Genomic DNA, 27,879 nt, shown 5'->3' on the forward strand with positions numbered 1-27,879 from the left:
TCATGTTTTGATCAGGTTTAGATAAGATGAATATAAATAGATCTTCAGAAGACTGATGTCTCAAATACAATTGTATTTCTCTTATGTGGGTCTGTATATTGACATTTTCATGTTTGGCCTGGGTATTACATGTTGCAAACAGTGTGGGGTTTTGGTGTTTGTTTAGTTTTTAAGTGGTATTGCTGCACTGTCAAATAAGTGATTTATATAGGCCAGAAATCGTTTGTTTTAGATCTGACTAATTATTTAAGTCTCTGTCACAGTTAAATCTCCGTAAGTGCATTACAGATGAACTCAGATAGAACATGGGCTGGCAGTGTGTGCTTGCAGCCCAGAAAGCCAACCGTATCCTGGGCCGCATCAAAAGGAGCGTGACCAGCAGGTTGAAAGAGGTGATCCTGCCCCTCTATTCTGCTCTCGTGAGACCTCACCTGGAGTATTGTGTGCAGTTCTGGTGTCCTCAACATAAAAAGGACATGGAACTGCTAGAACAAGTCCAGAGGAGGGCCACAAGGATGATCAGAGGACTGGAGCACCTCCTGTATGAAGATAGGCTGAGGAAGCTGGAGCTGTTCAGCCTGGAGAAGAGAAGGCTGCATGGAGACCTCATAGCAGCCTTCCAGTACCTGAAGGGGGCCTATAGGGATGCTGGGGAGGGACTCTTCGTCAGGGACTGTAGTGACAGGACAAGGGGTAATGGGTTAAAACTTTAACAGGGGAAGTTTAGATTGGATATAAGGAGGAAATTCTTTCCTGTTAGGGTGGTGAGGCACCGGAATGGGTTGCCCAGGGAGGTTGTGAGTGCTCCATCCCTGGCAGTGTTCAAGGCCAGGTTGGATGAAGCCTTGGGTGGGATGGTTTAGTGTGAGGTGACCCTGCCTATGGCAGGGGGGTTGGAACTAGATGATCTTGAGGTCCTTTCCAACCCTAACTATTCTATGATTCTATAAAGATTTTTTGTTATTGATTGCATCAAAAAGGAGGCAAAAAATTAGTATGTGGAACTAGGTGAGATGAAGGATAACTATTTTCATACATAGAGAAGCTATTTAGGAACTTTGTCTATTTAAATGCCCTACCAGCCTAAGTACTTTGGAAATTTGCCTTACAGCATCAGTCTGCTGGTAACAGAAATGGAATTTGAAGCTGGAGCTGTGGCAGTTTCTATATGGTAACACAGAGAGATGCTTTTCAATTTGGCTGGTGTAAACAACCCAGCTACTGATTCCCTTTATTTGTTTGCTGCCTTTTTCTTCTTTTTTCCCCCTCAAGTACAGTTTTTATACTACTTAGAAAAAAGAGAATTTTATTTCAATTTGAAGAATTAATATCATTATAGAAGTTAAGTATTCTCTTGGAGTACTCTGAAATTGTGTCAGTGTCGACTACGTCGATCTTGAGTTGATACGGTTATTGTTAGATCTTTATTCTTCATCATAGTGTTCTAGGAAATGAAATCTCACATTCTGGTTTTGGTACACCTTCTGTACTATATATATGCTATAATGAATTTATTTCCCTTGCAGGTTCTAATGTTTACTTGAGAAGAGAGCTCATTTGCTGGGGAGACAGTGTGAAGCTGCGTTATGGTAATAAGCCTGAAGACTGCCCATATCTGTGGGCTCACATGAAAAAATACACTGAAATCACTGCCACATATTTCCATGGTGTTCGTCTTGACAACTGTCACTCAACACCCATTCATGTAGCTGAGGTATGTAAAATTAGGCATGTTTGTTGTAAAGCAGGTTCTGCCTTTGAACTCAGTCCTGCACCACTGCTGTGGAATTTGCAGGATCTACACAGCAGAGTTCAGGTGTGAGTGAATCTTCCTCATAGCATAAGCAAGGTTTCTTGATTGGTGATGTTAGGTATGGTTTCAGGTCCTTTAAGCAGGTCATAGAGTGGTGTAGCTGTTGTATTTTTCACCTCTCTGCTTTATCTGGAATACTACACATGCAGATAGACCTGGCTAAACTTTCCCTCACATAGCTATGGACTAAGTGCAGTGATTGCCAGGGTGCAGTATGTCAGTTTTAGCTGGGGTCATTGCCAAGACATGATGCAAAGCCTTAGTGTGTCTTTGTCATACATATTTTTGCTATTGCTGAATTAATCAGGAAGAGGTTTACTTCCCAGAATTGAAAAGTTGGGAAAGAACACCTGCAAGAAGTTGTCTGGCAGGCTTATTGCTACGATTAGTGCTTCTTGTTTACTACGGTTCTGACTTCATCTAGGCATTGTACTTTGCTAGGAAATGAGCTTTGAGTTTGTGTAGTACAGCTTGTCAGTGCAGCTTGATTACAGAGCTTACCTACATCTATGAAGAACTCTCTAAAACAGATTAAGTTGTGCACACCAGAGCTCTTAAGTGCAACCAATTCTGAACTTCTGCCATTCTTTCAATTATTGTTACTGGGTTTGGAATGGTAACTTTGAAGGCTAAAACTGAAGTCTTTACAGGTATCACTTTTATCCAGTCTGTCTTTCCATTTTTAGCTAAAGCTTTGTTTCAAACCAAAATTGTAATTAGCTTTAACTCTTTAAAAGAATTTCCTAGAGTGAATTGTAAAATACAAATGCGCTTTTATCTATCTTAACTGTTAGAAATTTCTTTAACGAACAGCGTATGAGTTACATAAGTTTGGTTACCATTCATGTTCATGATTGCATAGATACAGCTGACAATGGATGCCTTGCATTAAAAATGTATTATGATCTATAGGAGATGCTAGCAACAGCCAGATCAGTCAGACCTAATCTTTATGTGGTAGCTGAACTCTTCACGGGCAGTGAGTACATTGACAATATTTTTGTCAACCGCCTGGGAATTACCAGCCTGATCAGAGGTACAATAAGCAGATGGAAATGATGTAGGATTGTCATGTATGGTTTTGGGTTTTTAATGTGAAACTAACATTGGTATGCCTTTTTTTTTTTCCTTACATATCCATGTTCTTTGCTTATGCAATTACCTTTTCTTCATTTTCTATTTAACTTGCCTGTGTTTTATGCTACTTCTTGATTTTTTGCTCATGTTTGTGTCTCCTCTTCTGTGTAACAACTTTTTTGTTCCTTAATTTTGCCTGTTTATCTTTGCTGCATGGCATTTTCCTATTGTCCACTCCCTGCCTAGCTTTGAAACTTGTCCTTTTTTGTATCTACCTTTCCCCCCTTTCTGTGGCTTTTTTGGCTGTGCTTTTTGCAGTACATGCTGGACACAGCTAGGAAATTGCGAGCCAATTTGTATGTAGTGGCTGAGCTGTTCACAGGAAATGAGGAGCTGGACAATATCTTTGTGAATAGGCTGGGCATTACCTCCTTAATAAGAGGTAGGCTTGCTGTGTGTGTGCTGTGGTCCCAACAAGAGATTATAGATGACATACACGCTTGTTCCAAGGAAAGGTTGCTTCTGCATTATGCACTATGAATTTCATACTATGTGCAACCAGAAGTACATTTTTTGTATTGTGACTTCCTTGATACTTCAGCAGAAAATACAGAACTAGCTGTAAACGAAAAGATATCCTGCATCAGTTTACTGAAGGTTAAATGTTTCCCTCTTACTCTAGTGAGGGAAGAAGTTGTAGCACAGTTCTGCTGTGCAGGTGCTGCATCGTGTCTGACTTCTGTTGCATCAGTTTCTTAAAGCCTGTGAGGAACAGTTTCAGATCTTTTTTCTCCCTTTTCCCCCTTAGCTTTCTCTACCTTAATCTATGACACTGAATAGCTCAACAACTCCCAGGTTGCATATTCAGACTGGAGCATATCGTTATATGCAATTTTTGTATTTTTTAATGATTGAACACACCAAAGTAACAACTGTGAAGTGCTGCATTAACATCTTTGTGCATGTTTTACTCCATGGTAGTTACTCTTATGCAAATGTTTACCCGTTTTGTTCTTTAGAGGCAATGACTGCTTATAATAGCCACGAAGAGGGAAGATTAGTTTATCGTTTTGGAGGTGAACCCGTTGGCTCTTTTGTTCAGCCACATTTGAGGCCTTTGATGCCAGCTATTGCTCATGCACTCTTTATGGATATTACCCATGATAATGAATGTCCAATTCAGGTGAGCACCTAAAAAAAAAACCCCAGAGTTTATATTGAATGTTTTCTGATTTGCTTTTCCTGAGCCATGGGAGGGCTTGGTACAAGCTGAACGTTTTCCCTGAGCAATAATGAGGGAAAATGTGTTTCAGTTCTTCAGGTTGTCATGCAGAGAATAGAATTTTATCACAACTCCCTCTGGCGGTCAGGATTTTTTCTTTTAAGGGAAAAAGTGTATAAAGCTACTTCATGAGCTGGTTTGATTCTTTGATTTCAGACACTGTAAGTGGTTCTGTTTCTGCTTCTTAACCTGTTCTCCTAAGCCACTCTACAGGGGAGAATGAGAGTGCGGTGGGAACTGGAGTGCTTATTTTTGTGTGTTTCTCTCAAGTTGCTTTTGTTAATGCATTTGTAGTTAGTTTTACTCCTCTTTTAAACTGAGAAGAACTTCTGCATCCTGAATTGGGAGGGATGAGTTATGTCTTTGTTCCACTGTGTTTTTAATGTAGCACCGATCTGCATATGACGCCCTTCCCAGCGCAATGATTGTTTCCATGGCATGCTGTGCTACAGGAAGCACCAAAGGCTATGATGAACTAGTACCACACCAGGTATGTGTTTGCAGTTGAACTCCTCAGTTCTTTTTAGATACGTAAGCTTTGTTCTTGTTCTAGGACATACTTTTATGCTGTTTATTTGAAATTCCAAGCAGTTAACTAGCTGGTGTTACTTTGGATCATCTGATTTCATATGAAATTTGAATTGATTATATAGAATCAGCCAGGTTGGAAAAGACCTTTAAGATCATCAAGTCCAGCTGTTACCCCAGCACTGCCAAGCCTACCACTAAAGTATGTCACCCTCAGCTGTTTGTTCATTGCTTGGTTTTTCCAGAGTAGCTGATATTTGCTTAAATCTTGATTTCTCTACAGATCTCTGTGGTATCTGAAGAGAGGTTTTATGCAAAATGGAATCCAGCAGCACACCTGGCTTCTGGTGAAGTTAACTTCCAAACAGGAATTCTAGCAGGAAGGCTGGCCATAAACAGGCTGCATCAGGAGCTGGGGGCTAAAGGCTTTAATCAGGCAAGAAGTGAGAGTATCCCTGTGATTTCTCTATATTCCTGTTGTGAGTGAGCACAGTTGCAACAGTCTGTCTTTTCTAGGTGTATGTAGATCAAGTTGATGAAGACATAGTGGCAGTGACAAGGCATTGCCCTAACACACACCAGTCTGTTGTGGCTGTAAGTCGAACTGCCTTCAGGGACCCTAAAACTTCATTCTACAGTAAAGAAGTACCTGAAATGTGTATCCCAGGTAATCAGATTTCTTTTAAAGAGATGGCAGGCGTACAAAAAATTCAAGTTATTCTCATTCCATACTTTTTATACTGATTTTGTATGTTTCAGGTTGAGAATTTTCAGTATATAACACTCTTTTTATATGTACCAACATGCATCCACCAGAAGTGGTTAAATAAACCATAAGAAGCTTACCTTACTTAGGGTTTTCAAAGGCATTCATGTTGAGTCTCCTTTCTCTTAGAAGCTCCCCATGAGGGCATGCTTTTGTTTGCTGTCTTGTTTGTGAGCTGATAAGAAATAACAGCAAGAAAGTTGTACAGAGCTGGGGCAGGGATTGCTATTAAGTGTTATACTGTGAAGGCTAAAATATCATATTTGTAAGTCACTGATGTTCAGCTTCCTTGTGTATGACTATTTTTGTATTTTTTAAATACATATTAATAAGAAACAACTTTGTAGTGCATAAGTTAATGTAGAGATAATATTATGTATGTATTACCTACATATGCAAAGTATTTACTATACTTAATAGCAGGAAATTATAACAACTTCTATACACTACCTGAACACAGTTCCAAAGAGAAGCTTTCCAAACTGCCTTTTTAAGTATATTCAGTTCTTTGCGTGCATGTGTCTGTTTTAGTCACATTACATGTTAAGACATTTACAAGCAGCTGCAAGACCTGTATACCTTAGTTTGTAGTTTACTGAAAGGATAGAGAAAATTGGATCATTTGAATAATAATGGTAGCTGTTCCACTTTGAAGATAAAAATAGGATCCCAGACTGGTTTGGGTTGGAAAGAATCTTAAAGCTTATCCAGTTCCAGCCCCTGCCATGGGCAGGGACACCTTCCACTAGAGCACATTGCTCCGAGCCCTGTCCAACCTGGCCTTGGACACTGCCAGGGATGGGGCAGCCACAGCTTCTCTGGGCACCCTGTGCCAGCGCCTCAGTACTCTCACAGGGAGGAACTTCTGCCCTAGATCCATCCATCTGTATCTGCAGTTTGGAAACCATTCTTACAATTTCTCTTCTAAGATAATAGAGACTAACAGATCAGTAGAAGTCAGTTTTTAATTCACTAATTGGTGACTGATTTTATGGTTGAGTTATGAAATAACAAAACTTTTAAATACAGTGCAACAGTGAGTGTGTAGTGAGTGTTTATAGGATATTTAAAACACTTCCTCACATCTGCTTGTTCTTTAGCTGTATAACAGAGACTTGTATTTTGAGTATTTGAGGGTTTCATTCTGAGTATTTGGGGATTTAGTTTTAGATTTTGCTTCATGTTTTCAAAAGAACCCCTTTTCAAGTATCTTGACAGCTACAATATGATTTAACTTAGGAAAAATAGAAGAAGTAGTACTTGAGGCTCGGACTATTGAGAGAAGTGCCAGTCCTTACAAAAAAGATGAGCGTTTTGTAAATGGATTGCCTAATTTCACAGTGGAACTCAGAGAGCACATCCAGGTAGGCTCCTTCACCCATGTTCTCATGTAATACTTTGTCATTTGTGTTGTTTTACCTTAGAAAAGACATTGAATTTTTGTTGCAAATGTGTTCTCTTTTCAAAGATCAAGGACAGTAAAATCATAAAGCAAGCGGGAACGGCCATAAAAGGGCCGAATGAATTTGTTCAAGAAATAGAGTTTGAAAAACTGACCCCAGGAAGTGTAATAGTGTTCAGGTACGTTGTTATAGCTGTGCAACGGCTGTGTTAAGTGAACGGAATGATGGGCTGCTTTGCTTTGAGACTTGGGAATAGTTATTTGAAGTGCTCAATTTCTCCAAGTTATGCACTTGTTTTTACAGAGTTAGTCTTGACCCAAAGGCACAAGAGGCTGTTGGTGTACTCCGCAATCACTTGATCCAGTTCAGCCCTCACTTTAAATCTGGAAGTCTTCCTGATGATCATTCAGCACCCATATTAAATACATTGTTTTCCTCGTGAGTATGCTTTCAGTTTCTAAAGTAGAACCAAGAGAGCTACACTTGGGAGCAAAGAACACTCTGTAAACTCAGTGAGGATTTTGTTGTTGTTGCTCCTGCAGGTAGATTTGGATTGTCAGAAGGCAATAAAAACTCTCAGAGATTCTTTTTGTGTATAATACAAGCAGGGTTAATACTTCAAAACTTCCTGGGCTCTTTTGTTCACGTTCTGTATAATTGGTGTTTAAAGTGGGCATGCTACATGGAGTGCTTGTCAGTGCTGGGGTTTGACTGTTCAGGGTTTGTACTTAATACTGTGTTTCTAAATAAATACTGAAATATCAGAGCAGAGCATCTCAAAATTCAGGCTCTTAATTTGCAGGATGAAGTGGTGAGTTATTTTGATTGAAGTCTGAAGCTAGCATTGTTCTTGAAATCCTCTTCTCTTTCCCTATTGATGCTGCTCTTTGGGTTTAGAATTGTTTTTGTTTTCTCCACTGTTTTTTCAGTATTGCATCTAAACTGACTTTGGCTGACCTAAATCAAGTGCTGTATAGATGTGAGGCAGAAGAGCAAGAAGATGGTGGAGGTTGTTATAATATACCAAACTGGTCATCACTGAAGTATGCAGGCCTCCAAGGTAATAGTTTCAGCATTCTTTTTTCTGCCAAGTTAAAAAAACATCACATAGAGCTGCCCAGTCTAGCTCATACCTTAATGCTGGTTTATGACTAGTGCCATTATTTGGGTAAAAAACATAAGTGAGGGTTTTTTTCTGCTTGACCATGCTACTAATTGTAGTTGTACCCAGAAAAACCATATACTAAACCAAAACTCCTCTCTATTGATACTCTGCGCTGCAAAAATAAGGTTTCAATAGGCATTCTAACCCCAATGCCATTGCTTTTACAATAAAACCAAAATACATGTATCTCCAGTGAAAAGTCACATTAATGAAACTCAGCATTACTAAATTCTGAGCACTGTTGACCACTTATCAGATGTATGAATTGCATTGTGCTTGTTATTTCTCAACTTTCATAACTGTATATGATGTATGCTGTGGGAACAACTATTAAATTGTATCCTACCTCATTGTGCAGACCTAGAGAATGCAGTTAATTTCACTTGGAGCACAGAATCATAGAATCACCTCGGTTGGAAAAGACCTTTAAGCTCATCAAATCCAACCATTCCCCAGCACTGCCAAGGCCACCACTAACCCATGGCACTGAGGCCTCGTCTCCACGGTGTGTGAACACTTGCAGGGACGGTGACGCCAGCCCTGCCCTGGGCAGCCTGTTCCAATGCCTGAGCACCCCGTGGGGAAGGAATTATTCCTCAGCTCCATCTAAACCTGCCCTGGTGCATCTTGAGGCCGTTTCCTCTTGTCCCATCCCTTGTTCCTTGAGAGCAGATACCCATCTCACCTGGCTCCATCCTCCTGTCTGGCAGTTGTAGGGAGTGATAAGGTCCCCCCTGAGCCTTCGCTTCTCCAGACTAAGCACACCAGGTTCCTCAGCTGTTCCCCATCACACTTGTGCTCCAGACCATCTGTTGCTGTGTACCTTTTCTTCCTGAATTGTACTTGCTATGTGTGATAAGTATGTCTTTTAACAGAGTTGGGTTTATATCTTCAGGGTTAATGTCCGTGATGGCAGACATTAGACCAAAGAATGATTTGGGTCATCCATTTTGTGATAATTTAAGATCTGGTGACTGGATGATAGATTATGTCAGTAATCGCCTGATTTCACGTGCAGGAGCCTGTGCAGAAGTAAGTAAAAATACTTACTTGGTGACATTGGGGTTTTAAATTATTAGTTTGTGTCCTTTTCAGTTGCTGCTCTGCTCTGAACTTCAGTCTGTCTGTAACACCTTTTGTCTAGGCAAGTTCTTGTAGGACTTCCAGGACACCGTTTTTCTTTCCTCTCTTCAATTCTGTGTAAGAACAGACTGCAAAAGGGAAGTGAAAACTACCTAGGGCATGGAGGGGTGGATAGCTCTGGTGGAAATTCTTGCAGGGTCCTTCCCTGTTTATTACTTTTCCTCACATAAAAATGAAGTAACTGTTACTTCTTTAAGTACTTTCAAAAGAGGGCCTGAATACCAAGATGTACATTATTATGATAGAGTTACTGTAAGACTGCACAATCAATCACTGAGAAGACAGGGATTACTGAGATTCAGGTTATCTGTATGCAGTCCTTTCCTTTTGTTGTCATACTTGATTTTCCTGTGTGGCAATTACTTTATTTAGTTCACAAGATGAGCTGATTTGAGTAACTTCCATAATGAATATAATAATAAAGGCTTTAGCATTCTTACTTCATTTTGTTCCTGAAGTCAAGTGTAAGAAATTAGAAGAATGGATAAAGCAGCTTATGTACTGAAGTGAATGTTGAATTTGACCTCACAGACAGAGCTTTTATAGAAAGGAAGTTGCTCTGATACTTGCCAAATTTACTGCTCCTCAAAGACTATTGCTTGTTTGTTCCTGTGTAGTTTTTGATTTCTTTTGTAGTGTCTTACTCTGTTTTGCGGAAAATATAAAGTACCTATACCAATAGGTACTTTCCGTTCCTAATTTCCAGGTTACAAGAACAGTGTCATCATGTAATACGTTGATACTTACTTTCTTCATCTGCAAGGTTTAAATCTTGAGTAGGTTGTCACGATGCTTTTTTAACAGGAGAAATACTTCCCATGTGTTGAATGCTTTACAGTGACGGAGAGATGGTGAAGCTCCAGAATACAGAGCCCTAGGCCCAAATCTGCAGTCATTTTCCGCTAGTGGCTGTAAATAGTTCAGCCTTCTGATAATTTTTGTATCTTTGTCTCAAGTTTAATTTCTTCAATCTTGTCTTTAAGCAATGAGAAACCCTTCCCATGGCTGTAGTGATGTTTTCCAAGTTGCAGCTCTCCTTTGCTGCTCAGTTTTGATAACTTCTTTGTGATATTTGGGGTTTTTCCTACAAGAGTAGCAAAATATAATCTTTCTATTGTTGTTGGTTTTGCCCATTTATGATATCATAAGTATAGTACAGATTTTTCCCTACTACTTCAGGAGCAGGAGGGTGCAGCAGTTCTACCACAAATATCTGTCATGGACAGCTTTGAAGGTGTGAATGGTTGCATGCTGGTGGTGGTGTTAGTAACAGAAGAGGATCTCATTTTTGTGGTAGCCAAGCATAACTTGGGTATAATAAATGTACACATACTTCAGCTAGCTGGATCCTGAAAGCACTGGTTTTGAACCATAGTGTTATCAAGTTCTAATTATCTTTTATTTTAATAGGTTGGTAAATGGTTGAAAGCCATGTTTGTCTACCTAAAGAGAATTCCACGTTACCTCATCCCATGTTACTTTGATGCCATATTAGTGGGTGCATACACGACGCTTCTGGATGTGGGATGGCGTCAGATGTCTAGGTATGCTGGGCAGATCAGAGCTGTAGAGGTACCTGCACATATTTGCACCTTCTCAGTTTTATCTGCTGGAGAATGTGATTTAAATCTCTTCATACTTGTCCAATGTCAAAGGGTAAAATGGGTAATGAATATCAAATCCATCTTCTAGCGGGGGTGGTTTGGAAGGCTGAGGGTTTGCATAGCTATGCAGGGCTTGAATCTGTAACTCCTGTTGGTGGTGTGCAGCAGGAGGAGGAAGCCTTGAGCCAGCATTTCTTTGCCAAGCTTCAGAAAACCCTTTTTTTGCTGTAATTCTAGTACAACTGCAATGATTCCTGAAGTTCAGGGAAAGAAGAAAACCAGATTGTCCTTGGGGCTGTTGCTTTGTTCAACATTTCTAACACAGCTGAAGAGCCTTCATTATCTGAGCACTTTTCTTCTTCAGACAACTGTCTAATCTTCAGCATCTGCTTCTCTTTTCTCACTTGGAAAGGGAAGGGAGATGGATTTAATGGAGGCTTTATTCTAGCTATGTGTGCTCTGAACAAGTCAGATTTGGGGTGTTTTAAATACAGATGTTAAAATGGGACTAGAATTTGGTATGGCAGTGAACTCCTGTGCAAAGGGGTATATTCCATGAAAAAATGTTTGGGCCTGGACTTGTCAGGAACACAGGCTGCATTAATTTGGACAGTGTTCGCTGATCTATACATTTTTATGTATGATAATATATATTAATATGTGGTGATCTTTCTTTAAAAAAACCCAGATTTGAGAGAGGCTCTTGTTTGTGGTAAAATACCTTTCCTCATATTTTTGAGGTCTGAGGTCTCTATGAAGGCATCATGTAAACCAAGTGTTTGGTTTTGCACTTTTCCCTAGAAATATTTGACATCAGGACTCCTACTGCCATTGTGAAATTAAATTTTAAGGCTAATATTGGGCATGCATTTTTTGGGGAAAAAAATCGATTTACAAACTGAATCTTATGTACTGCAAAATAGAAATATTAACCCATAGTTAGTTTATTATATTACGCCTAATACAGTAGTCATCAGTAAATGATAAAGGATAGATTTTATAGATTGATGTTGCTGAACATTAGTTTATTTTAGTTGAATTATGTTGCATTGCAGCTTTGTGCAGAAGGGATCAACATTTGTGAAACACCTTTCCTTGGGTTCGATCCAGATGTGTGGCATAGGAAGATACTCTTGCCTGCCAGATCTGTCTCCTTCCTTGCATGATGTTCCCTATAGGCTGAATGAAATTACGAATGTGAAAGAGCAGTGTTGTGTTTCCTTGGCAGCTGGTAAGTGAGAACAATGTTAAAAGTCTTCCAGAATAGTTCAGCTGTCCTTAGTAACTGTATTTAAAAAGTCTCTCCATGGTGTTTGGGATCCTTATGTCAGCAACCAGGAATAAAATGTAGGTATAAAATGTAGGTAGCAGTTTTGCTTGCCTTTCCCCTGGGTTTTAACTTTAAAACTATGGGAACTCTATCTAGTGGTACTACTCTGAAAAACCCATTTTGTTACTGCTCTTGGGGGATGGGAGATGGAGCTTATAAACACTTTATTTCATAGAATCATAGAGTAGTTAGGGTTGGAAAGGACCTTAAGATCATCTAGTTCCAACCCCCCTGCCATGGGCAGGGACATCTCACACTAAACTATACCACCCAGGGCTTTATCCAACCTGGCCTTGAGCACTGCCAGGGATGGAGCACTCACAACCTCCCTGGGCAACCCATTCCAGTGCCTCACCACCCTAACAGGAAAGAATTTCCTCCTTTTATCCAATTTAAACTTCCCCTGTTTAAGTTTTAACCCGTTACCCCTTGTCCTGTCACTACAGTCCCTGATGAAGAGTCCCTCCCCAGCATCCCTATAGGCCCCCTTCAGATACTGGAAGGCTGCTATGAGGTCTCCATGCAGCCTTCTCTTCTCCAGGCTGAACAGCCCCAGCTTCCTCAGCCTGTCTTCATACGGGAGGTGCTCCAGTCCCCTGATCATCCTCGTGGCCTCCTCTGGACTTGTTCCAACAGTTCCATGTCCTTTTTACGTTGAGGACACCAGAACTGCACACAATACTCCAAGTGAGGTCTCACGAGAGCAGAATAGAGGGGCAGGATCACCTCCTTCATCCTGCTGGTCACGCTCCTTTCGATGCAGCAGAGGATATGGTTGGCTTTCTGGGCTGCAAGCGCGCACTGAAGCCAGCTCATGTTCATTTTCTCATCAACCAGCACCCCCAAGTTCTTCTCCACAGGGTTGCTCTGAATCTCTTCTCCACTTAACCTGTAGCTGTGCGTGGATTGCTCCGACCCAGGTGTAGGACCTTGCACTTGGCATGGTTGAACTTCATAAGGTCGGCATCAGCCCACCTCACAAGTGTGTTGAGGTCCCTCTGGATGGCATCCCTTCCCTCCAACATATCAACCGAACCACACAGCTTGGTGTCATCGCCAAACTTGCTAAGGGCACACTCAGTCCCACTGCCCATGTCACTGACAAAGATGTTAAACAAGACCGGTTCCAACACCGATCCCTGAGGGACACCACTCGTTACCGGTCTCCAGCCGGATATTGAGCCATTGACCACAACTTTGTGTGCGACCATCCAGTAGTGCATGTAGATAGAAATACCTTTCTTTATCATATATGGAGATCCATAAGTGTGTTCTCTCTTTCTAGGAGACTTGCTTGAGATAAATAGACTTGTGTGATAGGCTTTAGTTTATCTTCCTTTAAACATGGATTTAAAAACTGAATTGTAATGAAGTACAAGGGTGAATTTATTTTTCACAAGTTCTCAGAGAAAAAGAACCTTTAGCAGAGCAAAACGCTTGATCTGAAACTCTCCAAAAGGATAGAGCATAAAAGCAGTCAGCAAATAGTGTTTATAGCTCCAAATGTTCAGCCAGCATTTTGCCATCTTTGAACTGGTCACTTTCCAATGTCCAAAGTATTATCTTCTGTGTTTAGTGGCCTAGAATGAATTCGGTTTTGTTCTGGGCTGGCCCATTCCTTTTCTGCAACCACAGAAACTTTTCACATCCCCAGAGTCTGTGGCATCTGTGTCAATGGGGTGTTTATTTCCTCCTTTCTGCCATCTGTCATGGAATTTTACTGGTGCTAGTTTCTGGGTTTTAGTTACATTCCATCTGCCTGCTTTAGTGTTACCTAGCAGGAAAGAGGCACAGTGTTCCCTTAAACTGGTCGTGAAGATTAATTACACCAAAGGGTTTGAGTTTACATATTCCCTTCACATACTCACTGGTAGTTGTGTCTGAGATTTTGAACTTGTACATGGATTGTCATTCTCAAGTGTTCTTGTCATGTACTGTAAAATCCACAAGTGTGGAGGGAGAATTTGAGTGTTAGCAAATACTTTGGACAAGTAGGTGAGGGAAGTTAAAATGTTGTTCTGTCAAGCATGCACCAGAGGCTGCTGGTTTGAGACTTCACTAAGTGGAATATTTTGTCCAGTAAGTTAAACTTTCAGGTTAATAAATGGAAGTAAACACAAGGATGGACCCTCCTGTTGTACTTCTTAAGCTGTGTCAGTCAGAATCATAAGTTAGATATTATAAGTCTGCAATAAGATGTAGTCTAGAAGCCGATGGTAAAGAGAAGCAGGATTCCTTTTATACTGGCTGAGAACAGTTTTGGTCTGAACAAATTCACAGCGCTCCAGTCTTGTCCCCTTTGTACTACCGAGATTCATGGCCCTCCTGCAGTAACTCTCCTGGCAAAGCAGTGTAAATCTTCACATAGTTCTGGCTTTTTGGTTGTTAGTTTTCTTTCTGCTCCTGTAATTAAAAGGGTGGCCACTTGGTTAAGTTACAGAGTGACTTAATTAAAATGGGACTCTTCCTGAGGTGAGAATTTCTGTTGCATGGTCTTGAAATTCTAGCAGATGTTCTGAAGTGAGGTTTTATTTGATTCTATCAAGAACTTGGTTGGGGAGATTGTTTCAATATTTTCATCTAGAAAAATCATGATAAATGTGAATATATTCTTACTTGTGGTTATTTTGTATGTACGTGTGTGCGTGGAGATTTCTGCTGTATCAACAAATGAGATGAACAATGACCTTTCTGTTTAGGTTTACCTCACTTTTCCTCTGGAATTTTTCGTTCCTGGGGAAGGGATACCTTTATTGCACTGAGAGGTCTAATGCTGGTTACTGGGCGCTATCTAGAAGCAAGGTAAGACTGGCTTCGACTCAGTTCTTCCTGGGTTTGCAGTTAGGAAAATGGCTGGTCTCAAAGTCTGAGACGACACACAGGAGGTTAGAAGCAGTTTATGTGCAGTATGGCCCTGGATGGATTTGGGAGCTCTCCCTAAGTGGAATTAAATACTACTTAAATGACTTTCTCTTGCTTGTTTATCACCATGAAGCCAATGTTCTGTATAGATTACAGGAGTTCTAATTCCTATAATACTACTGCTTATCCTTAAACAAAGCCACTGTGTTTCACGTGTACCTGCACCATTGTTGCACTGATTTGATACTTTGTTAATATTTAATTTGGACAGAGATACAAACATAAATATTGGCTTAAACTGATTGGTTTAAGTTGGCATTTGTTCATACTTTTGTACGTTTGGCACAGGCTGCCCACAAAAGTGGTAAATGCTCCATCCCTGGCAGTGTTCAAGGCCAGGCTGGACAGAGCCTTGGGTGCCATGGTCTGGTGTGAGGTGTCCCTGCCCATGGCAGAGGGTTGGAACTGGGTGAACTTTAAGGTCCCTTCCAACCCAAACCAGTCTGGGATTCTATGATAACTATTACCCTTCTCATGCAGTAAGGTCTGCAGTCTACTAGTATGTTTATATTCCCTTCTAAAGCTAGATGGAATTCATGTTTTCCACAAGGTATGTGCAAGGGTTCTCAAATGAAACTTCTCGTAACTTCAGTTGCCATCATCTCTTTGTATCTTAATAGGAAATCCCCATCTACTCCTGCCCTCCATCCCCATTCCACCCCAAACCCCCATCAGAATGAATTCCAGGGTAAACAATGTCAATAAAATCCTTCCCTGTGACCTTGGTGGGGTTTAGATTTAGATTCTATAGTGTTAGCTGTGAAAAAGCAAACTAGCTTTGTCATATCAGCGGATGTTGTATGTTTTACACAGACTGACTCGAATGCATGCATGTTGGGGAATTGTTAGGGAACAGAGGTTTTATTGTAAAAGAAGTAATGCCAAATGAAATAACGTGTAGCTTTCACCAGCAAACTTCTGGCATCTCTCTTTAAGATCCCGTGTGTCTCCTTGACCCACCTTGCTAAAAACTTGTATGCTTTGTACTTAGTACTCGGTCCAGTAAAGGCCTTGAAAGTAACTTAGTCAAGACTGTGTTTTTGTTTTGTTTTAGAAACATCATTTTAGCATTTGGTGGGACTTTAAGACATGGTCTCATTCCCAATCTGCTTGGCCAGGGGACACATGCAAGGTACAACTGTCGAGATGCTGTATGGTGGTGGCTTCAGTGTATCCAGGACTACTGTACAATTGTGCCAAACGGATTAGACATTCTCAGGTGTCCTGTTTCTCGGATGTATCCAACAGATGACTCTTCTCCTCAGCGTGCAGGCACTGTGGTAAAGATCCCTTCTGATATAAGTATTTCATTAGGAATGTATAGTTGTGTTAAATCTGGTGTTTATGGTGAAATTTGAATTCCATATTTTAGGCACTTCTTGCTACATCTGCATCATGTGATTAGACAAGTGTGCGGATTGGGATGGAGAGAAAAAATTCCATGAGCTTCTAAATTAGTTCTTTGCTTTTTGCCTTGGAAAGTTAAAAGTATTAAAATTTGTATGCAATGTATTGCCCTTGACAAAGATACTACTGAAAATGATAGATGGGGGTTTTCAATCCTCAAACTAGAGGCTAAGAATTGCTACTTGCTTGCACATTAGATACAGCCTTTCTGCTAGTCTTTCATCTTGCCTTTCACACATCATATGCAATATGTAATCCATCTAGGATCAGCCACTCTATGAAGTAATGCAGGAAGCAATGCAACGACACATGGAAGGCATAAATTTCCGCGAAAGGAATGCCGGTCCACAGATAGATCAAAATATGAGAGATGAAGGTAACAGAACACTTGCTATACAATTCAAAAGATGCTGGTTATGGCTTATATTTGTTTAGGTCTTGATTATGTTTCTGAAAAACAAAGAATGTTTAATGCAACTAAAACTATATTTCTTTAAATACATTTATTATCAGCAACTGTTACATGTTGTGGTACAAGTTATCCTTAAATAAATCTTGACTTAAGTTAAAGTTGCTTCAGAAACCCACCTCAGATCTGTTGTTTGGAGGTGGGGTTTGGTTTATTTAGGAGGCTTGGAGTGGGAAGGAGGGAGAAGTTGGGGGTTTGTTTTGCTTAAAATACGACTTTACACGTGATACTCTTCCTTGGCAGGTTTTAATGTAACTGCAGGTGTTGACCATGAAACTGGCTTTGTCTTTGGAGGGAACCGTTTCAATTGTGGCACTTGGATGGATAAAATGGGAGAGAGCGACAGAGCTCGCAACAAAGGAATTCCAGCTACTCCAAGGTGTGAAATCCAGGCTGGGAAAGGGAGGATCTTTGAATGGAGGGGAGTTTTAAACTTAAATTCTCCTGCAGAATCATAGAATACACCGGGTTGGACGTGACCTTTAAGCTCATCAAATCCAACCATTCCCAGCCCTGCCAAGGCCACCACTAACCCATGGCACTGAGGGCCTTGTCTCCACAGTGTGTGAACACTGGCCAGGACCGTGACTCCAGCACTGCCCTGGGCAGCCTGTTCCAATGCCTGAGCACCCTCTGGAGAAGGAGTTGTTCCTCATCTCCAGTCTAAACCTTCCCTGGCACAGCTTGAGGCCTACTGTGCCTTCCATTAACACATCTGAGAGGTGATCTCTCAAATATTCTAACCGTTCGTGCCTACTAAATTCTTAATGTTTTTTTCTTTTTGTTCATTTGAAGTAAAATGAAAGGTGCATTTTTAGCAGATGCAGCCCTCAGCTTCTAGCATGGTCTTCACTCCCTGCAGAGAGCTCACTTTGGAATTCAAGTAAAAAAATCTAGTTTAGGAAAAACTGTGTACAAGTAGTAGTAGTACTAGCAGTATTTTGTTATTAGGCATACTAGAAGAGATACCTGTTGATAATTGTGTTGTTTGAATACTTGCCATTTACAATTCAAAAATACCTACCACGTGATGAAGGGACTCTTCATCAGGGACTGTAGCAACAGCTAGCAGAAGCTCTTCCTGTGAGGGTGCTGAGGTGCTGGCACAGGGTGCCCAGAGAAGCTGTGGCTGCCCCATCCCTGGCCGTGTTCAAGACCCGTGGCAGGGGATTAGAACTGGATGATCTTAAGGTCATTTCCAACCCAAACCAGTCTGGGATTCTATGATTCTATCTAAATTCTTGAAGTTGGGACGGAACATGTTAAAAATAAGCTTTTAATTCTGTGTTCACAAACTGCTGCAGGCATCCTTGCTTGACTTCAGATGTGAAACTGATGCTGTACTATTGCCATCTGTAGGTGAGAATTGAAAGAAGACAAGTTAGGCAATTGAATTGAGAACTGGGGGAGATTGAGGAAACTGCCCCTAAAGAGGCTAAATCAGTGATGCTGCTGGAAAGAAATTTTGCATCAAGCAGGCAGTAAAACTCAATATGAGATCTGTGCACATAGTAATTATTTGAATATCATCTGACAAAAAAGGCAAGTCCAAGAGGTGCATTTAGTGCTTATTTTAATGCTTCATTTTTGACTTGACTAATCTTATACAGCAGAAGCATTACCCAGGTTACCAAAGCGCACTAAGCTGAGCAGAGAAACAATGTGTTGAACACAGTTTTAACAGCAGAGGACCAACTTTTTTGAGGCTGATCCTTTTTTTTTCGTGTTCTAAACCACATGTTCTTAGTCACTGGTATAAAATTATCTTAAATCTGTTCAAATTGGCTGGATATGATAAAAAAAAAAAAAATCTCTTGGGCAGTTTGAAATCAAGCTCATTTCCTTGCTCTTAGCTGATAGAAAACCTCACCTGTTTTCCACCCTTTCCTCCATAGTTTCTTCATTGGGTAGAATCCTACTGATCTAAACAAAAGTAAATTGACCCAGCCTGGGTCTTTTATTCTTGGCCCTTCATGAAACTCAAAAGTGCCACATAAAACCGAGCATTCTTTAAAGTGGCAGATAAGCTTCGGTGTGGATGAAGTTAAGATACAGTTTGCATTTAGGGCAAAAATAGTCTAAGCCATGCCTATACAATGCCGTCAGAACTGAGCTACCACACAGGAAGGAAATCAATTGCTGGCTTTCTGAAATCATATCTTAGTGTAGAGCAGCAGCCAAAAAAGCTAATAAAACCCAGTAACACTGGGTGTCATCAGTAAAGGTTTTCAGAACAAGACAGAGGACATTATTCTGCCTCTTGGTGGAACTTTGTACCTGAGAGATACACTTGAGTGTTCCGTGTAGTGTTGCTCTCAGGAAGGGCATGATAAAGGTGGTACAGAGAAGGGCACTGAAAGCCCAAAGGGATGGAGTAGCTGCCTTGCAAGGAGAGACTGGAGTGTCTAAGGACTCCTCATTTTCAATTCTCATTTCATAGGTGGGAAAGGTCTGACTGCAGTTTAGGAAATGATGAGTAGTGATGATGATGGAGCTGTTATTCACAAATCACTGCAATTCACATAACACTGCAATACTGTAGAACTTTGGGATGCTCACATAGGAGAAATGGGGGAATAGCAGAAGAATAGGGGGAAATGAAGTGTCTAAATAAGATACAGATGTATTTTTTTCAGTTACCTGTTGCTTTGAGAGGCTATTAAACTAATTCTTGGGCTTTTTTGTATCATTACTTCAGAGATGGCTCTGCTGTGGAAATTGTTGGCTTGTGCAAGTCAGCTGTTCGCTGGTTGCTGGAATTATCTGGGAAAAATGTGTTTCCATTCCGTGGAGTCACTGTAAAAAGACATGGTAAAAACAAGCACATCTCATAGTTGCCTTACTGTAGTATCAAAATAACCAGACTGCTGCAATCATGGCCATATAGCATCAGGGATGGTTATCAAACTACTCAGGAAGGTGTAAGGGAAAAAGGGGGAAAACTTGGGGGAAAAAAACCTGTATGATTAAAATCTTTTGTTACTAAAAAAAACCCCAATGATTGAGTTGACAGTCTGCTCTATTTCAAATATTTTATTCCATGTATCAAGGTGTGGGTTACAAAGGAATCTTGGAGTCTAATAACATTTCTCAAAATGGATGCAAGTGATGGGATTAGTATATGTTATGATGACTGCATCACTCTTTACAAGAATGCCAAGTAAAATGTCCAAGACACTCTTTCTGTCCCAATATTCACAACACAGAATACAATTTCCTCTGAATTTTTACATAAGTATCTTTAGCTGTCCCATATGTTTCAGAGGGATGCTGCTCTGTTACAGAGTTACTTTGAGCTTACCCAGCCCAAGTGAGTATACATGCCCTGTAAAGCTTTCTTACTCTTCAGTGAAGGAGAATATTGGACAGCAGTTAGCTTACTGGTTCTTTTATTCTCTTTTAGAAACTATGAATGTGTTTTCCTGTCAGTCCTAGACAGGACAAATTCTTAGGTCATGAACTTACCTGTCACCTCAGGATTTCTTCAAATACACAGCCAGAGCAAGACAACTTAGATTTCAGTGCACAGCAATATTATAATCTGTAGATGTAGAAATGTTATTTATAGGAGTTGCCTTACCTTTTTTGTCCCAGAGTTGTAAGCAGCTTCTTCAGATTCAGTTTGATTTGTGGACATTCCCTGCTTTTTCTAATCTCATGTAACTGGGTTTAAATTTTATTCCTCTGCTGTTGAATCTATTTTAAAACTATATAGGAAATATATGAAGAGAAAGCTTTTAAGTGCTGCTTATCCTAATGTTTTGAGACTGTCTTTGAAGTGTCCAAAAGAGCAAGAATATGTATACCAAGGACTATAAAAGAGCCGACATGTTACCATACTACACTGTTAAGTATAGATTTTAAAGTTAATTTACTATTTACTGTAGATCACAGTACCTCACACTGTTTGCTCTAGCTAGCTGAGTAAAAAAGTTATGCATGTGTTGGAGTTCATCTGCAGTAGAATTCAGCTTCTAGATAGGAACTCTTTGCAATGCTACTATGGCATTTCTTGTGTTAGGGTATCTTATGTAAAACTTCAATAAGCAAAACAGTAAAAACCAAACACACACATACATACACTGCTGGTGTTGCCACTGTGGCTGTTCTCAGAAACTAACCCCTGTATGTAACATCTTGCAGGAAGGGAGGAGACCATCACATACGATGAATGGAACAGAAAAATCCAAGAGCACTTTGAAAGGCTCTTCTTTGTCTCTGAGAACCCAGCAGATCCTAATGAGAAACATCCCAATCTCGTTCACAAACGTGGCATTTATAAGGACAGCTATGGAGCTTCAAGTCCATGGTGTGATTACCAACTCAGGCCAAACTTTACAATAGCCATGGTTGTGGTAAGTGAGGGGCACTGGCTGGGAGCATTTGCACTTAAAATTCTCTTTATTATTGAACTAAGCTTGTCTGGTAAGGTCCATTTACATGGCATTTTATTGCTTAGAATAACTTTGAAAGCTTTTCCATGCTTTTAATATTTGTCTGTCCTGGAGTATGTCCTAAGAAATACATCCTTGGCTAGACTTGCCTAAATGAACCTGCTGTCCAGGGTATAGCTAGGATCAATTTGGAGTGTTTGCTGTATTCAGAATGTCTCTTTAGATTAGATCTGTGAGGCTGCTTTTCTTGTCAGGCTGGCTAAAAGCCATGGGTTGTTTGTCTTTATCGGGTTTGTGAAGAGCTTCAGCAATAATATTTGGCAAGTTAATTCTTATTTTAAATGCAGGAAAGCATTGATGGCTTCTGTCTTCTTGCTTGCTCTGACCTGTAGGCTCCAGAAGTTGATTCAGTAGTATAAAACTGTAGCTTTTTGTGCCCTTCTACATTTGTATGCACAGTCCTACGTGTGTGCATGCACAGAGTTTACTCATTAAATGTTTATTATTTGATTAGGCCCCTGAGTTATTCACACCTGAGAGAGCTTGGAAAGCTCTGCAGATAGCAGAGGAAAAGCTGCTTGGTCCGTTAGGCATGAAAACCTTAGATCCAGAGTAAGTATAGTAGAGATAAGTGTTCATTATAGAATGTGACAATGGGAATTACTTGACACATGGGGGTAGTTTTTCTTATTTCTTAATGTTAGATCCAGAGTAAGTATTGTAGAAATAAGTGTTCATTGTAGAACGTGACAGTTGTGATTATTTGACACACAGGGGGTTGGTATTTCTTATTTCTTATTTCTTATATACCTGTGAAATAAGGCTCCAACAAATATTTCCAGAACAATTCTTTTACTGTTCTAAAAGCCCATGAAATTGATGTTATTCCTGTAGACAATCACTTGTGGTTTCGGATGCCACACAATAAGCTAGTCAAATTTAGTGTCATAAGAGATGTTGAACTTTTATCTTGATACATACTTACATATGATACAGTGAACAGCACTGCAGTTTGAGTAAGCATACAAGGGTAAAATTATTAATCCGAAGTCATTCCAAGACTTTAACTGTTTTCCTACTAGTTTAAACTGTATTTGGAATTCCATTGTCACATAAAATACAGAACCTGGCAGAGACCTCCCTAAGTTACCCATCCTTAAACATAAATGCCATAACAAATTTTGGGGTCACTTCTGCTTTCCCTTTTTAAGTATCTTTATTCTTAAGGCTTTGCGTAATTTCTTTTTTTTATCTTCCTTGCAGTGATATGGTTTACTGTGGAGTGTATGATAACGCTCTTGACAACGACAACTATAATGTAGCCAGAGGTTTTAATTATCATCAAGGACCTGTAAGAGCCAGTTTCTTCAGCTTTAGAAGAAGTGCTGTTACCTTTTAAAACTGACAGGTCTAATCATCTCTTTGTTCTTTGCTTAGGAATGGCTGTGGCCAATTGGCTATTTTCTTCGTGCCAAATTGTACTTTTCCAAGCTGATTGGTCCAGAGATCTATGCAAAAACTGTAGTTATGATTAAGAATGTTCTTTCTCGACACTATGTTCACCTTGAAAGGTAAGACATCAACTAACACAGATTCCAAGTGTTCAGTCAGCCTACTGGTATCCACCATCCAATTGCATCTATACACATCTCTAATATCAACAGCATCTGTTTTCTACATAGAAAGTTCACTGGTATAAGAGCTATTGCAGATATCAAGTCAGGTTTTAAGTACAGCTGAGATCTAGTGCTCTTTAGAGACTGCAAAATTACTAACACTTACCCATGTAAAGACTGGGTGAAATAAACCTTATCTAAAAATTAGGATCTAGCATCATACAAAAAGTTAATTTCACAAAAAAAGTTGGTGAGTTCTTTTTTAAAATAAAACATATTTCCAAACAACCTGCAAAACAAAATCATGAACGGGCTGGTAGTGACAGATAAAATTGGGGCAGATCAGACAGAACCATCAGTGTTGGCATGGCCCTCTGGAGATCACCCAGTCCAACCCCTGCCAAGGCAGGGCCACCCAGAGCAGGGCACACAGAAACATGTCCAGGCAGGTCTGGGATGGCTCCAGAGAGGGAGACTCCACAACCCCCTGGGCAGCCTGTGCCAGGGCTCTGACACCCTCACGTAAAGAAGTTCTTCCTCATGTTGAGGTGAAACTTGTGTTTCAGATAAGCTGCTGCAAAGTATAGTTAGGACTTCTTATGTTAGAAATGAGGAAATTAGCATGACAGTATTTCAGAATCTTAATACTCTTGATATTCTGAGAGGGCAGGAAAACTGCCTTTGCATTTTGAGTTCTCCCTCAAACCAAACCACCAACCCCACACTGTTTTTTTTTTCCCTTTTTTCTGTTATTTTTTTAATTCTTAAGGATTTGAGACAAATGAAAACAAACACACAAAGATACTGCCCTTGATTTCTGTACAGTCTGTTCTGCAGTACTTCAAACATGCATTTATTTGTATCCATAAAAGTAACTCAGTAGAACTGGTCATGATAAAAGGGTTTTGTTAAGCAACTTTTTGCACTACATAGTGTCTTGTCCCAGTGTCTTGTTTTGTAGTAGTACCAAATAATCCACCATAATCCACTTTCAAGTGTAGCTTGATACCATTCAGTTGTCTCAAATGTTATTCCTGTTCTTCCAACTGCACAACTACCTGAATGACAAAGAGGAGCAGCATGACAGCAGTGTAAGTTCAGATATTACTAGTAGCAGAGAATCTACTTTGAAGGAGAGGCACCTGCAAAAAACAATTCCCAGCTGCAGGAAGAATCACTACATCGTAGTTATTAAAGTACAGACTGTGCCTGTACAACAGTCCTTTAGTCATGGTTTTCAATCCCTACTAGGTAATATTCTGAATTATTTTAAACTGAAATGTTGTATTAATTTCAATGTATAATCTAACAAGAGTACTTGTTTGTTTTTTCTTTTATCAGATCATCCTGGAAAGGGCTTCCAGAGCTGACCAATGAAAATGGACAGTATTGCCCTTTCAGCTGTGAAACTCAGGCCTGGTCTATTGGGGTTATCCTTGAAATACTTTATGACCTGTAAAAGTTCATTAATTTTGATCAAACTTCTGTGGTCTTATTATTGGGCATAAATGAACACTTGGCTTATACTGCAGGGAAATGTCCTGTTCTGCACAACCAATGAAGCTGTGTCCTGACTTTCAAAGATGCTGAAGGCCAGCAGCTCCCTTGCCTCTAACTGTGTGGGGCTTGGGTGGTGTATTTGAAAATCAGGCCACAACAATCAAACAAAACTGCAGTGCACACTTAATGCAGAAACTTTTACTTCAGGAGCAAGTTTAAGCATATGCACAAACTTAAAAGTAGCTTTGTTTTTTTTTTTTAGACTTTTTGAATCAAAATCTTAATGTAACAAAGGGAGCTCTTTGCTGAGCTAAAAATGAGTAGCACAGCTCTGTTTTTGTTTTTTGTCTCATAAAGAGTAAATGGCTGTTTTGCAAATGCATGCTTAAAGGGGCATACACTAACGTACAGCTTTGAGTTTTGTATGGTTTGTGATGTGGCACCATACATTAATGAAGGCATAACTTGTTGTCTCTCTGTTGAACTATATTACAGGATGTTTTTTATGTGTTCAGTTGAACACTCCGTTAAGCAACCCCAGAAATAAAATTTACAAATGCTGTAATAAACCAACCTTTTATATATGAAATTTTCAAAACTTTTAAACTGCCTCGAAAGTTAACTTGAGCAAGAATAAGGTAATATCCCACACTACTCCATTTTTCCATTTATTTAAAATACTGTGGGCCGTGCAGGAAATCATCTTCACTTAAACCTGGTTTTCCCTATGAAGAATTCATAAGAAGCATGTACATGCGCATACAACACGTGTTGGTGGAGGCCAAGGATACAGAAGTCACTGTGCTTGATTGCTTAATTTATGGAAGTGGTATAGTCATCTTGGCCCTTTATTCTTGGGAAAATCCTAGCTCTTTTGAAGCAAGTGGAAACATAACAGTAGTGAGAAGAAAGGTTAGCAGTAGGCTACCAGAGAACAGACTGTTTCTCGGCCTTTTGAAATTACACCAATAAGAAAAAGCATCCTACCTCTATGTACTGTTCTTTGGGAACGGCACCAGTGAACATGATACAAACCATGTTCTGCCAGATTTGGATGCCTGTATGCCCTAACGGAGTTCAGTTCAGTGTTCCCACATGGAAGGGTGTTTGACAGGAGTGCAGCTGGTAATTTTCAACTCCCTGTTGATATTCTGTGATTCTGTGAGTTTTCCATCTTATTATAATAAGGAGACGGAACGAAGATGACAACACTTCATACGTCACAAGGGAGGGACAGCAAAACTGTTAATGGCATTTCTTAATCTTAGACAGCACAAGCTGAAAAAATATACACAGGTTGTAATTATAATGCACTAATAACACATGTCAAGTTCTCACTATATCCACATTTTAAAGTTTCTATATGCTAAGTACAGTGCAAGTGTGCTGTCTTGTTCTGGGAGATGTGTTACAGGTAGATAGATACACTTAAGGGCCAGTTAACAGGCTGAACGTAGATGAATTGTAAGAAGTGGCTGTATTTAGACTTTGAAAGGCTAGGAAGCATTTGAAGTCCCTTCTGAGTGAATAGGCAAGGCCTGTATTGCACCTCAGTTTGAGTGCTGCAGTACATGAGTTGGAAAGCTTTTATTTTCTCAGCACAGTGCACGAGAGATATCATTTGTTTGAAAGCATTACTGAAAGGTCAGCCACAGATTTACTTTTGTATTGTGGAAGAGGCATATAAAGTATTTTTCACCATTTACTGAACCTTGCAAAATTCCTCATAATGATGTTGAGGTGTATCACTAGCTTTTTACTGTTTTTCTTGTTATTTTTTCTCATTTGTTATTTGAAGGTATGTTTTTATAGCTCCTATGGCTTAGAAAGCAGGAACAATATGGCAGGAAAAATCATTCTGACTTGATGAAACCATTTTAAAATTGGAAGAGCTATTGAGGGCTTTCAAAAAAGATTTTTAATTGTATACATTGGCAATAACCCTCTTTCAGTATTGGAAAAAGAAGTGTTAAATTAATCATCAAAGCCTTCCTATGTTATTCCAGATGACCTTCCACTGCTTTGCAAACTGCACTGGTGATAGAGACTGCATATTTGTCACTGCTAGGATCTTTTTTTTTTTTTTCTCATTCACTAGCACAATTTTAAAGCTAAATCACCACTGTGTACACCAAAGTATGTGTTATGGAACTTCTCAACATGCCCATTTATAATGTTGCTTCTGCACTGGTTTGTTGAGCATAGTTAAATAGGAAAAAATATGTATCCTAGTGGTTGACTTTGCTGTTAAGTAGCAACAGAAGTAAGATTTGAGGTTGTAACTGTTGGGGGATTTTTTGGGTGGTGGTGTTTATCACAAAGCTGTTCAACACTGTGTTGAGACAGTTTAAAAATGAAGAGGGAAGAAAGCAGTGTTAGATCTAACACTCATGGGCTCGTATTCATCTAGATGAACTCTATACCTAAATCATTATCACCTAAAAATAGCTGACATGTTGACTGATCCTGAACGGTATTTTCATTCATTAGTATCATTTATATTACACACTCAGAAACTCAGTAATGCAAAGTTATAATCACTAAAACGTGTTTTAGAAATAAGCTAAGTAACTTGGTAAGAACTGTGAATCCATGTGTTCCAGTTGGTGTTTCTTGATCTATATGGTAATGACACATCCGTCTTCTCTTCCTCTCGGTTGAAATAATTTTGACTGTTTCCAGTGTTCGTAGTTAATAGCTCTTGATTTATTCAGAGATTATTAACTTGAATTCAGGTGAAATCAGGTATCCTTCCACGCTGCGTGTTGTCATGTAAATGGAAAGACAAGTTTTACATGTGTCTGCCTAGCACAGCAACACCTGATTTTAGATGTCATTATTCACTTATTTCTGAAATGCACAAAATAAAACTCTTTCAGACAAAGTAACCTTTTCATGTGGTTATTTGGGGGGGGGGGGCAGAAAGCCAAACATTATTGTTGCTGCTTGTTCAGTTGTTGCCCATTTTACACACATTGGAGGGGTAATGAACTTCTCAGGTCAAATGTTAGTAAATGCTAACAACAGTTATCAACTCATTCAAAAACAAAGCAAAACCTAACTTAAACCCTATACACGGATTCTAACGCTTGTGTCCATGTTGGCTGTCCCAGCTGGGATTGACCAGGAACATGGGATTGGGCTGCAAGTCATCGTGTGATTTGAAGCCGTGGTACTGCAGATTCCTCAAGGGTACTGCCCAAGCGCTATATACACAGTTATTAACGCAGTGCAAAATCCCTGTGGCTGCAGCGAAGGGATTTCACTTTCCAGCCTTGCACAGGTGACTGGCAGATATAATGGGGTTTGCACCTACCCCTTTTCATGGCATGCTTTATACAATCAGGGGTTTTTCTCGTCCTCTTTTCAAGCATTTCCTTCAAGAAAACAATCTCAGCTGCTGAGAAACTGTTAAGGAAATGGAGAAGTGACCAGCGGCTGAGTTGCTGCTGGAGGGAGC

The 27,879-nt window shown here is 39.9% G+C and overlaps 1 protein-coding gene across 1 annotated transcript in view; it reads left to right on the plus strand.

Annotated features, from left to right (window-relative positions):
* Positions 1-27,303, plus strand: part of AGL (amylo-alpha-1, 6-glucosidase, 4-alpha-glucanotransferase) — a 40,464-nt gene extending 13,161 nt beyond the window's left edge. The window contains exons 12-34 of the mRNA XM_065669518.1: positions 1,527-1,714; positions 3,209-3,332; positions 3,910-4,073; positions 4,561-4,662; positions 4,984-5,136; positions 5,217-5,367; positions 6,706-6,830; positions 6,935-7,047; positions 7,173-7,307; positions 7,799-7,929; positions 8,930-9,066; positions 10,588-10,721; positions 11,837-12,012; positions 14,811-14,913; positions 16,088-16,313; positions 16,705-16,816; positions 17,153-17,288; positions 19,608-19,720; positions 21,053-21,264; positions 21,818-21,915; positions 22,567-22,654; positions 22,741-22,874; positions 24,261-27,303. Coding sequence (XP_065525590.1) covers positions 1,527-1,714; positions 3,209-3,332; positions 3,910-4,073; positions 4,561-4,662; positions 4,984-5,136; positions 5,217-5,367; positions 6,706-6,830; positions 6,935-7,047; positions 7,173-7,307; positions 7,799-7,929; positions 8,930-9,066; positions 10,588-10,721; positions 11,837-12,012; positions 14,811-14,913; positions 16,088-16,313; positions 16,705-16,816; positions 17,153-17,288; positions 19,608-19,720; positions 21,053-21,264; positions 21,818-21,915; positions 22,567-22,654; positions 22,741-22,874; positions 24,261-24,378 — 3,173 coding nt within the window. The 3' untranslated portion in view covers positions 24,379-27,303. The remainder of the gene's footprint in view (positions 1-1,526; positions 1,715-3,208; positions 3,333-3,909; positions 4,074-4,560; positions 4,663-4,983; positions 5,137-5,216; positions 5,368-6,705; positions 6,831-6,934; positions 7,048-7,172; positions 7,308-7,798; positions 7,930-8,929; positions 9,067-10,587; positions 10,722-11,836; positions 12,013-14,810; positions 14,914-16,087; positions 16,314-16,704; positions 16,817-17,152; positions 17,289-19,607; positions 19,721-21,052; positions 21,265-21,817; positions 21,916-22,566; positions 22,655-22,740; positions 22,875-24,260) is intronic.
* Positions 27,304-27,879: the final 576 nt, after the last annotated feature.

The sequence above is a fragment of the Lathamus discolor genome, chromosome 3, assembly GCF_037157495.1.
Source record: "Lathamus discolor isolate bLatDis1 chromosome 3, bLatDis1.hap1, whole genome shotgun sequence".
In the NCBI taxonomy this organism is placed as follows: domain Eukaryota; kingdom Metazoa; phylum Chordata; class Aves; order Psittaciformes; family Psittacidae; genus Lathamus; species Lathamus discolor.